Source organism: Amblyomma maculatum, chromosome 1 (assembly GCF_055883805.1).
Source record: "Amblyomma maculatum isolate TAMU_Amacu chromosome 1, ASM5588380v1, whole genome shotgun sequence".
Lineage (NCBI taxonomy): Eukaryota > Metazoa > Arthropoda > Arachnida > Ixodida > Ixodidae > Amblyomma > Amblyomma maculatum.
The window spans coordinates 93,467,575-93,478,672 of record NC_139344.1 but is presented as its reverse complement, the minus strand read 5'-3'; the positions used below and the strand labels follow the sequence as shown (position 1 = coordinate 93,478,672).

The window sequence follows — 11,098 nt, the reverse complement described above, 5'->3', positions numbered from 1 at the left end:
TGCCCCGCTCCCGCCCTCTACTCTAGACCAAGGTGGATCCCATTGCGCTAGACACCCTGTAACACATGAAACATCATAAATGAGTTATGAAATTTCAAACTTCAAACCAGCCGCCATCCACCTCAGTTGCGTAGTGCAATAAATAAACAAATGGTAAAACAATCAACTTCTGCTCAAATAAACGATTTATAAGTGTGGCATTCTAGTCCTAGTTTGAAGCGTGACTTATGACTTTAAGCAGTCATAAAGTTTCAATAGCAGGGGCACTTGCCGGAATCTTCGGATCATTGCATAGAGTTGAGCCGTTGAGCATTGCCCTTGGCAGTAGGGTGCCTCGATGCGCGCCCGCTCCTTGGCAGTGCTTCGGAGCGTCACCAAGCGTCACGTGCGTTGCGTGCCCGCGTAAATCCGAAACTGCAGCGCCTACTGCTCAGTGCTCGTAGGCGTGTTGACCATTCATTCTTTCCACTTTCCGCCTACCAGTGCAGTCGTCTGGCCTCACTTATGTATACGCTACTGTGGGAGGCATGAAAGTTTGCCGTTTTACCTCATCGGTGTCTTGGAGCTGCGCGCGCGCACCGCGGTGTCATCCCGCGGGAAGTGTATGTAGGTAGTGCGTATTGACAGAGCGCCCAACGAAAAGTTTCCGACAGCGTGGAAATTGGATGCAGGGAGGGTGAGCGAACTGTGCTTCTAATTTTCTTTTAACGAAGGAGCACGCATGTACTTTAGTAGTACTGTCACGCCTGAAAGAAAAATAAAAAAAACATATCCGGCGGCTTCAGTCGTTTGAGCCACGTGCAGCCTCGAAAGTTCACAAGCATACTTCTGGCAAGCTTTCAACTCTAGAGCTTAAGAACTCCGGCCATGTTGGAAATCGCGATAATGCCTCTGACATATGACGGTTGGCAAATGGCATGGATAGGTCGAAGGCTGCACCGGCACGCCAGCGTTCATTTTTCTTTCACGCGTGCAAGTCGTCGGACGTTTCACTACTCGGCGGTTTTTGTGGCGTTGCGAGCGAGTTTGAAGGAACAGCCAACTTGGGCGGCACCTTTCGTATTGAAGGGCATGAAATCGGAATCGGAAGTATGTACACAATGGGACCCTTTCATTCTGGTCGTCTAGCAGCCTAGAAAAATCACGAGGTTGCCTCTACTCTTTTGTAGTTGGCAGGTGACATCCGATAGGGCTTAAGTAACCTAAAAGAAAATTCCCATATCACATACAGAAGTGAGCACCAGTGTATCTGCGATTTCTTTGTGTAGGCGATAACATATATGGATGTAATTCCACATAAATTTCATTGATCGTGCACATTTTTTTTTTGTTTACTGTAAATGTGCAGGGGGCGGATTAGTGAGCATGACGGCGTCAGCTTGTTTTAGCTTAGTGTTTATTTTTGGTCGGCTGTGCGGGTTGACTTATATTCGGTCGGCTTATATGCAGCTTTCTGTGCATCAGCAGAATGAGAAAGGACCTGCTCATTAACTAACACAAGCACATATATCTGTGACAGGATATCAGCCACACTTAATGAACTATAAACGTAATGTGGAAAGGTTATGTTACAGAGAAGGGCCGTATGTTTGACTGAGTTACAAAACAATAATTTCGCGTCTCTCATAGCCTGAGTTGCTTTGGGACATTAAACCTTTTCAAATTTCAGTGGAGGAAACAGGATGTATGTACGCAACAACCTTTGATATTAATTGTTGCCAGTAGTATTACTGGGAACATTGCACTGCACTGGCAAGTAGTATTTGCTACACTGGCTGAAGCAGTTAAAAAAGCTTCTGTTTGGCCGGCTGTTATGGTTATGGCCGGGTCCCACACACTTCTAGCAGTGGAGTTTCCTTGAAGCAGTTTTATAGGTGCATAGGTATATGGGAAAATTATGCAACATAGTTACAGTTAATACTGTGCAGTGTGCAGCACTCCTGTACGTTAACTGGCACAGCAAGGGTGACCCATGCCAGCGGTTGCCCCCTGATCTGCCTTACATACGTTGCCTGTTGTCACCTCTCTTGCAGGATGGCAGCCACCTCACCGAAATTTATACGGCACATTCGTCTCCTCAATCTGTCTCTGACCGATATCAGGTGAGCTGCCACATGCTACATCACCATTTTCATCATCCAGTCTACGCTGACTGCAGGAAAGAAGCCTCTCTTCTTGACCTTCAAGGACTACCTGTTCACCTTATCCCTGTAGACTCCCTGTTTCCATTCACCCACCTCATTCAATCTTTGCTGCCCCCAATTATGCTTGGTTTTTCATGGGATCCATCTTCCTTTAGCATTATGTGCTGTTGCCATGCTCATTTCTTCTCCTCAATCTCTATTACAGCATGATTCACTCACATTTGTTCTCTGCCCCACTTTGTTCTTTGTTCTCTTCTATATAGTCCCGTAATGTTGTGCCTATTGATTTGCCTTCCATAGCTAGCTAGTGCTGCCTTCAAATCAGATTGTAGTTTCTTCAGTAGCTTCCATGTTTCGGCTGTACGGATACAGCTGTTGTATGCTTTCCTCTTGAGGGTTATTGGTGAAAAGCAGCCGCTCATCACTACTGGAGAGTGCTGATTAAGTGTACTCCACCTCATCCCTATTCTAGTAACTTCACTCGTATGGTCTACATTTGTAGTTTCTACCTGTCTTTAATAGATTTATTCCTTCATAATCTCCAATCCTTTCATGCCTGTCCTAGTGTTATGCCCTTCTGAGAATACTGAATGTTCCTTTTAATTTCTTCACTTTAAATTGGGGACTCTGGCTGGGAACTGGTGACTCTTGACCAACCCTGTGTACATGTAACCCAGCACATGGATACACATATAGTGCGCCATCCCAGAGGTAATGCCTCTACCTACAGGTTATAATCTCATTGGCCTGGACTGTGGGTATACACCATTGCATTTGAAAAACAATTTTTACGTGTACAATATTTCATGCAGAGAAAGGATTTCCAGCAGTCAGTAAGCAATCAGCGTCGATTTGCACCCTCCTAAGCAGAGCTGTGCAGCCACAAAGAAAAAGTAATCTATTCTTCCTGTGCATCTACGAAGGCAGGGATATCTGCATGAAATGAGAGGCAGTAAGGCAGATAGGAAAAAAAAATGTAGCTGGTCTTTGTTACTCATCATTATGTTAGAATGCCATGGTAACATGCGGTACTGTTTCTAAGCGACTGACGAAAGCCGTTTCTAAAACAGCCTAAAATTATTTACTTGAATCTAGGCCGACCTCTATTCTAAGCTGACGCTGGAAAAGTCCATTGAAGCCCAGGGGGAAAAAATTTCCTCAAATGTAAAAGAGAAAATTGAGAGTGACAACTGCTTCAAAGTGTGAATGACATTTATTTGCCAAAAGCCTGGCATCTACTTCTGGCGGACTTCCAAGCACCATTCATGTATAGAATGTGTGGTTTGCCGGGTAATTTGGCAGGACAAAGCTTATGACTCGTGAAATTATTGCTGCGTGATTACAGCTGCCCTCTCAAGTACTTCTGTCGGATATTGCTAGGAGTAGCAATGGGTACGTTGTCTTTTGATGGAGTTTTGTGAGGGCAGCTCCTGCTTGCCATTTTGAGTTGCTGTGTATTATATATTATATTTACAAATTCTCGCATATAAGCACAGGCCAGGTTAGGAGTTTCATATCTTGTACTTAAAGAAGTTATTCGCTTATACCAGAATAAGTGCGGTGGGCTTGTGCTAGAGCATCCGCCTCACATTCCGGAGGTACCAAGTTTGATCCCTGTAGCTGCCGTGTGCCCACCGCTTTCCCATGGTTCCAAGATTTCCCCCGTTGTGGTGCTTGGCTCTTCTGGGGTTAAGTGCATGGGAAAGGAGTCATGGACTAAAAAAGGGCCACATATGGTCTAATGCCGCACGAAGCATATTTATAGTGCCCGATGGTGGAACGAATCACTGACCCATTGGTGCAACATTTTGGTCCATGACCCCTTTCCAAGCATTTCACCCCACAAGAGCCAAGCATCACGTCGGGGAAAATTTTGCACCCATTGAAAACTGGATAGTACCCTGTGGAACCAGGGATCGAACCTGGTATCTCCCGAATGCGAGGCGGATGCTCTACCGCAAGGCCACCGTTTTGGTCGGCATAGTGCTCGATCTACTACACATTCCTTTCCTTTGAAGGTATTTATTTCATGCACTTTTGGCAAGTAGTGAAAGAAGAGAAGATATATTATTGCTCAAATGTTTCGACTAAAGATAAATTTTGTTTAATTTATTTTTACATGAAACAGGTTGTCAACTCGCAAAAGAAGGAAAAACCATTTTGCCATGCATCTAATTCTTACCTTTTGTATGATCACTATGAATGGTTGCTTTCGCTTATGCATTTTTTTTTTTATTTGGTACTGCCATGGGATTCCTAACTAGATGCACCGGTATATTATGAGCTCAATATGTGAAGTTTTTAATTGCAAATTTGAGGTAATCACCTTCAGTGTTGGTTCACAAAGCACAAGGCTTGTACTCTTCCTGAGTAATTTTAACTTTTTTTTTTATGCATAACAGAGTAGGTATACATAATGATGCTTGTCAATGGTCTGCCTGAGGTTGTTTCCCAGCTGGGATCTGTTGGCTGTTCTGCAGGGATGAGCTGAAGTGTGATCTGACTCATGAGTTGGCAGGGCGTAAGTCACAGCGCTTCTCCCATTGGCTATCATGTAGGCTCATTTCGAGTCTCTGGATCCTATATCATAGGAAGTTGGCAGCCATTAGAGGTAAGTTGTCTAATTATTGACTGCGATTTTATTTAATTTTTATTTTTGCTGCCCCAGCCTTTGCTGAGCCGGTGCCATGGAATTGGCAGCTGCTTTATGGTTTCAAGAGTCACTGTCAGTGGCCGCAATAGCATAGTCAGCGTCATTGGCTCAGTAGCTGATCAATGCCAAAGGCAATGTAGCTGTGGCTGCTCGTACTTCATGTTGCGCAGCCCTCCAATATCTGCTGGCGAAGAGCCTTTAGTTTGGACCATGCTTTGAGCAAAACTTCTCAAGATTTTTAATGCTAGCAAACTCTGCCACTGAAAGGTCCTTGAAAAAGGACCCATTAGACACTGCCTCAAAGTTGGGATGAACCCCCCACTCTTGCTTAGAACATTTAATGCATCTCTCATTTACCCCCCAATTTTTTCCTACCCCTTTGGCCCCTTGAAAAATCTTCCGATTCATGATCTCGCCAGGTTGGCAGATATGTGGAGGTGAAATAGGTGAAGTTCCCTTATGCTGTGTGATTTGATAACACATTAAAGACCTCCAGGTGGATGAAATTAACTTCCTCTCTTCTTTCTTTTACTTTCCCAAGAATGCAAAGTACTAATCAAAAAAAAATTTTTTTTTACATGCGTGTGATGTTGAGAACTGTGTAAGTGTTGTTATTTTTACGTATATTTTCAGACTACTTTAGTGCATGGTTTAATGTCTTAAGTGCATTTATTTTGCCTTAGTGCAATGCCAGCACGTCTGTCAAGTTTTAGTTTCTGGGTCTGGTCATTGCCATAAACTGTATAACTGTATTGCCATAAACTGTGGTCTGTAATGTTATCTGCCCTTAGAACCTTTTGTTGCTGCTTTCCTCTTTCGTTTGTGAAAGAAACAAAAACTCAATCTCAGTTTAGCAATTTTTCTCCAGTTTCTGCTAATCAAGCGAAGGCTGGGAAACCTGTATTGCATGTAGCAAAACATGTGAAAGCATGGCACCATTCCACTTGCCACTGGTCCCAGTAGGCTATTGGTGTGATGCATTGCCTACTGCCACTGTACGGACACTCTTAATTGTTCTCACCGCTGCCTTGTCTCAATTCTCTCCCGGTCGCAGCCGAAGCCGAGGACTGCCTGTGGATGCTGACTGAGGGGGAACTGCTGTCACAGGACGATAATGTCGAGTGAGCAATGGGGCTTTTTTTTTTCACTGTCACCGGGTGGTAGGGCTCTGGCTACGGTGCACTGCAAGCAGATTTCATGGTAGAGCAGTGTGAGGAAATGAGGTAGAAAAAAAAAGAGAAGTTCACACTCTCCCTGTGAATTCTCAGCGGAGATTTAATTCTTACAGACATGCATGTTCGTACCCATTTCCAGCCTGAACCAAATACGTACAGCCATCACTGCTGCCCCGCTTACCAGAATGCCACACTTCTTGAAACATCGTCTGCAGGTACACAAATTCATAGCTGATGGGCAGTAATGATGGTTCGCTCATCCATTCTTTTTTTAGCTTTTTATGACCCCTTCAGGCCCCTATTATTACTCAATTGGCAAAAAAATTTTCAGCTTTCTCAACGGGGTATGCCAGAATTGCTAAAAAAAAAACCAGCCACCCTCTGAGGTGGGTAATTATGCTTGTTCTGTTTGGTCTTCATGCATATATTCACACTCAAAGTCGGCACGGTTTTTAGGATGTCAGGTTCTTTTTGGGCACTTAATTCTGCCGCATAAGGAATCTGCACACTGTAGGCCTGTCAAAGTGCTCATACTTGCAGAGCAAGCGGATAAAAACGCACACTTGCTGCACCCCTACTAGAGCTACTGAAATCATCAGAGGTTACAACTTTAAAAACATTTTTTTGCAGTTATTTTGGCTTGAGGTGGTGTTTCGGGGGGTTTTCCGGATGTCTGCACATTTTAATTGCTTCCCTGTTTGCAAGAGCTCTGCCTTGTGTGTTACAAGATTTAGCAGCGTTCAGGTCATGTTCGCAAGCTTGGAAGCAGTGCCTGAAATAATGCAGTCAGACCTGTTTGTGCAGCTTTGTTTTTCTAAGCAGATTGCATTGTCTGCTTGCCTAGTGCCAGGTCAGCAGGAGCCAAGTTTTCTCTCTCAGTAAAAATGGGTTGCAGGCCCATTTCAGGCTGACCATTGCTCCCCACACTTCTCGAGAATGCTTGAAGCGCATGATCTTATGTGCGTTGTTGACATTTTCACCTACCAATCACTTTAAGTACTGCTCTTTAAGGTTTGGCAAGTCAACAATAGTCCTATCGCAAAAGCAAGGTCTTTAATACACTGCACAGCACAAGAGTAATTTCGTTGATCGAATATTTAGGGGAAACCCCCAAGGTGGAGTAGATTTGTAATAAGGTGATAATTATTGGCATCCACCCAAGCGCAGCCAAATGGCTGCAAAGGAAAGCTATACTGCTTTCTCAGAAGCTTCATTGTTAAAGAAACATTAGTCCTGGTCCGGGGATTGAACCCGGGATCAGTGCCTTTCTGGGGCGGTTGCTCTACCAACTGAGCTAACTAGGACGGTCAGCACAGCAGATGGTAGGGTGAGAGCGAATTTCTATACAACTCGAAGGGGGAATGATGTTGATCGAATATTTAGGGGAAACCATCAAGGTGGAGTAGGTTTGTATTAAGGGAGTAATTACTCACTGGCATCCACCTAAGCGCAGCTTTCCTTCGTAGCCGTTTGGCTGCGCTTGGGTGGATGCCAATGAGTAATTACTTCCTTATTAAGAATTATTTCGTGCAAACTATTTATTTTAATACTTTTATATAAAGGAACTGCTAGTATAACACTTAAAGCAGGAGTGGCTGCAATACAAAGATAGGCAAACAAACTTCACGCATTACATATATAATTAGGTAGTACTTTTAAAAGCTTTTTGAATAGACTGAAACAAGTTCATATCTCAACAGTGTACACACATTGAGCATCCCGAGTATATTCAGAGCAGGGGAAAAGCATCTTTTAGTCAACGCCAGTTAGCCTTGTCTCCTTCCTGTTTAAAAGAAGAGGGCACACGTTTCCAGTGGACAGTGCCACTAGTTGGAAGTGTGTACATTCCTCTTCTAAAACCTGATGGTTTGGAAAGATGCATCTTCTTTGTGTCGTGCTATGAGGAAAACTTCAGTCATTTTTTCTGCTTGTGCTGCACTAATGCACGCTTCGGTTCTAGCACTGGGGAAAACTATCACTATTCATGATCTTAAAGAGCAGCAGTGTTTTTCTTTTATGCATGTTCCTTGCAGTTTTTGAAATGAAAAAAATGCATGAAAGGAAGGGGCTACACAGAACGACTCAGGAAATGATCCAAGATGTAAAAATGACATTAACATAATTCTGTGCAATTTGGTGGTGGTGTTGTTGCTGTTGGCACTGCGTGTCAGAAATAATCGGCCTGCGTAAAAAATTGTATTATGCTAATTTGTGGTTCTAGTGATTGAGGATTGATGGGTGTGTGATAGACGATGACAAGTTATTGACATGATTGTAACTAATTAATTAAACAAATGAATATAAAATGGAAAAGTGGGGTTCAATGGTGTCAAAACTTTCTGCATAAAAAGCCAGTGCTTGATGATGCTAATTAAGGAAATGTAATGCGTGCTATTGATCAGTTAATTGAAAAAAAATTAAAAATGCATGCAAGGCTGTCAGACTGCTCAGAATGGAAAGCCAGTGTTTGCTAATGCCAAGTGCCTGTGTATAAGAAATAAAAAATAATAAAAGTAATTCAAAGAAGGAAAAAAACATCCCTTTGTGTGTGGAGCCCTATCGCATAATACTCTCTATACCTTTAATGGCAGAGCTTAAGTGTACCCCTAATTTTATTGTGGTTATGCTGCATTGGCTTATCAATTACTTCAGTAGACTATTCGCTGTTTTCTTTTTCATTTACTGTCCCTTTGCATTGCAAGCTCATTTTATTTCATTTCATATGTGCACATACTGATGCGCCTTGACCCAGTATATGAGACACATTGCGCCATCTGCCAGCACCGCTCTGTTATAGGTATATGGCCTCATCAGCCGAATTCACAAGACTTCAACGCAGTGTCACTAAGGCTCCTGTGCAGCGGAAAATCCGTCGTTGTCGTCGTTGGCCATGAACTAAAATTCCCGATGGAATATTACAATTCAAGAGCTAGTTGAAATGTTCAGATTGGCACTAAATTTTTTAAAGGGTTTCTTGTAACCAAAGGAGAGCAATTAAGCAGGAATGAAAAATTAATGGTGAAATAATCAACTTTGAGTTGGGGTGCAAGTAGGACCCGGGACGTTTGGGTTGCGATGCAGACGCGCTCCTCATAAGTCATGAAGGCTCGTTGGCTCAAGCTGAATAACGGAAGATATACTGAATGCGCAATGCGGAAGGGGCCCGATGACGCAGCCGTGTTATGCTCCTAAAGGTGATGCTTAGTTAATAGCCCCCATGTTTAAAGCGTTCCCCAGGATTAGCCGTGACCATGAATTGAATCGTGGGATGACACGTTTCATAGTGTGTACAGCTGTAAATATGTGAGACACGATAAAGCGACCGCTTAGAACCTTGAATAAATTATGACCTTCATAAAGCCTAAGCATAATGCCAAAAATATTTATAGATGCTGTTCTCATCAAGCACTGCTTGTTGAGAGCAGCACTGCTATAAATAAGTGAACTATTACAAATTTACACAGTAAAAATTACCCCGCCGTTGCGGTGCAGTGGTTAGGGGGCTTGAGCAGTGATTAGGGTGCTTAACTGCTGTGCCCAGGGATGCGGGGTGGAATCTAGGCTGTGGCGGCTGCTTTTCAATGGAGGTGAAAAGCAAGGCACCCGTGTGCTGTGCGATGTCAGTGCATACTACAGAACCCCAGGTGGTCAAAATCTTCAGATTCCTCCACTAGGGCGTCTCTCATGGCCTAAGTCGCTATGGAATGTAGAACCCCATAAACCAAACCTTTTACACAGTAACCAACCTAATTTGTTTCCTGTATCTAAATGCGAATGGTAGCGGTCATCAGAAAAGTCACAATGCGTCGATATTGTCTCAAGTGCTTTGACATCAAAATATAAGGCAGGAATTACAAGTGGTTTGTTAACACAAAGTGAGCTCAAACTTAAGCTCTTGGTCATATTGCTTGTCGAGCTGGGACAAGTACAATATCTAGTGTGCTTTTTTTTTTTAGCTTTTGAGCATTTACCCAAGGCAAAACTATTTTAGGATATGCCCCGTAGTTTGTGTCACATTGTATTGGCAGCGGATGCTGTTTATACGACGATACAAATTACGTGGGATAACGAATTCACGACGCGATGACTGCATAGCAACATACGGCTAGAAGACACGGCTGGCTCCACTCCTGGATGTGCTTAGAACTTACTACTTAGACGGCGGCGTGGCTGTCACTTTACACAACGCCTATATGGTCTGGTGAGCAGCATTGTAGATGCAGGATGCAGACACTGCATGAGAGTGTCTGGTAAAGCCAAGACTCTACTTGCAGCCTGCGTGTCTCAAAGCTGCAAAAGAAGGGGGTGCTGGCTCCACTGGATGTCCCTGATGATGATGATGACTTCTGCGAGGTGCCACCTGCGTGGGCTACCGCACCTGACATCAGCACCATCTTGGAGCAACTGGCTGGTATGTGCGGTAAGGCTTGAGCTGCCAGCATGGTGCCTTTGGCAGGTTGCATAGTGATTAGTTTTACAAAGGATGTGGTATGCCTGTGGCGCAATGCCATCAAGTTACGCATATGACCCGTGTCATCATCGTGAGCCTAACTGTGCCTCAGTTCAGTTCAGGCGTTCAGTCGTGTCCGACTCTTCGTGACCCTATGGACCATGTCACGCCACGCTTTCCGGTCTCTCACTATCTTCTTAACATCACATAGCTTCATCTGCAATGCCTCGAGAATGCCATCTGTGCCTACTGCACGAGAAAGGCCTCTCCCATAACTCTTCAAATAACCCAGTCTTTTGCCAGCTGTAGCCACTTGTCACCACAAGCCTCCTTATCTTGTCTGCCCACCCATACCTTCTGTTGCCCTCTGCTATGCTTGCTTTTCCTTGGAATGCCGTCAGTTACCTTAAAATGAACACTGGTTATCTTGTCTTCACATTACATGTCCTGCCCATGCCAATTTGTTCTTGGTTTTTGACTAGAATGTTAGTAACTCGTGCTTGTCCCATGACTGCCTGTCTATTAATGCTACACCCATCATTTTCCTTTTCGTAGCTCTATGTTACGTTTATGTTGAAGCATTTCTGTGAGCTTCCATGTTTTTGCCTCATGCGTGATTAATGGTAAGATGCGGCATTTGTATAATTTCCTTTTGAAGACTGCTGATAGATTTCTA

At 43.7% G+C, this 11,098-nt stretch overlaps 1 protein-coding gene across 6 annotated transcripts in view; it reads left to right on the top strand.

Moving 5' to 3' along the window:
• Positions 1–287: 287 nt before the first annotated feature.
• The window catches only part of LOC146203200 (uncharacterized), a 105,436-nt gene continuing 94,625 nt past the window's right edge, over positions 288–11,098 (top strand). For 2 of the 6 annotated variants that reach the window (XM_084588557.1, XM_084588554.1), the window contains exons 1-5: positions 288–676; positions 2,034–2,102; positions 4,625–4,755; positions 5,852–5,918; positions 10,247–10,392. In XM_084588557.1, the coding sequence (XP_084444683.1) occupies positions 666–676; positions 2,034–2,102; positions 4,625–4,755; positions 5,852–5,918; positions 10,247–10,392 (424 nt within the window). In that variant the 5' untranslated portion in view covers positions 288–665. The remainder of the gene's footprint in view (positions 677–2,033; positions 2,103–4,624; positions 4,756–5,851; positions 5,919–10,246; positions 10,393–11,098) is intronic. The other 4 variants (XM_084588556.1, XM_084588555.1, XM_084588558.1 and 1 more) reach the window with 4 other exon arrangements.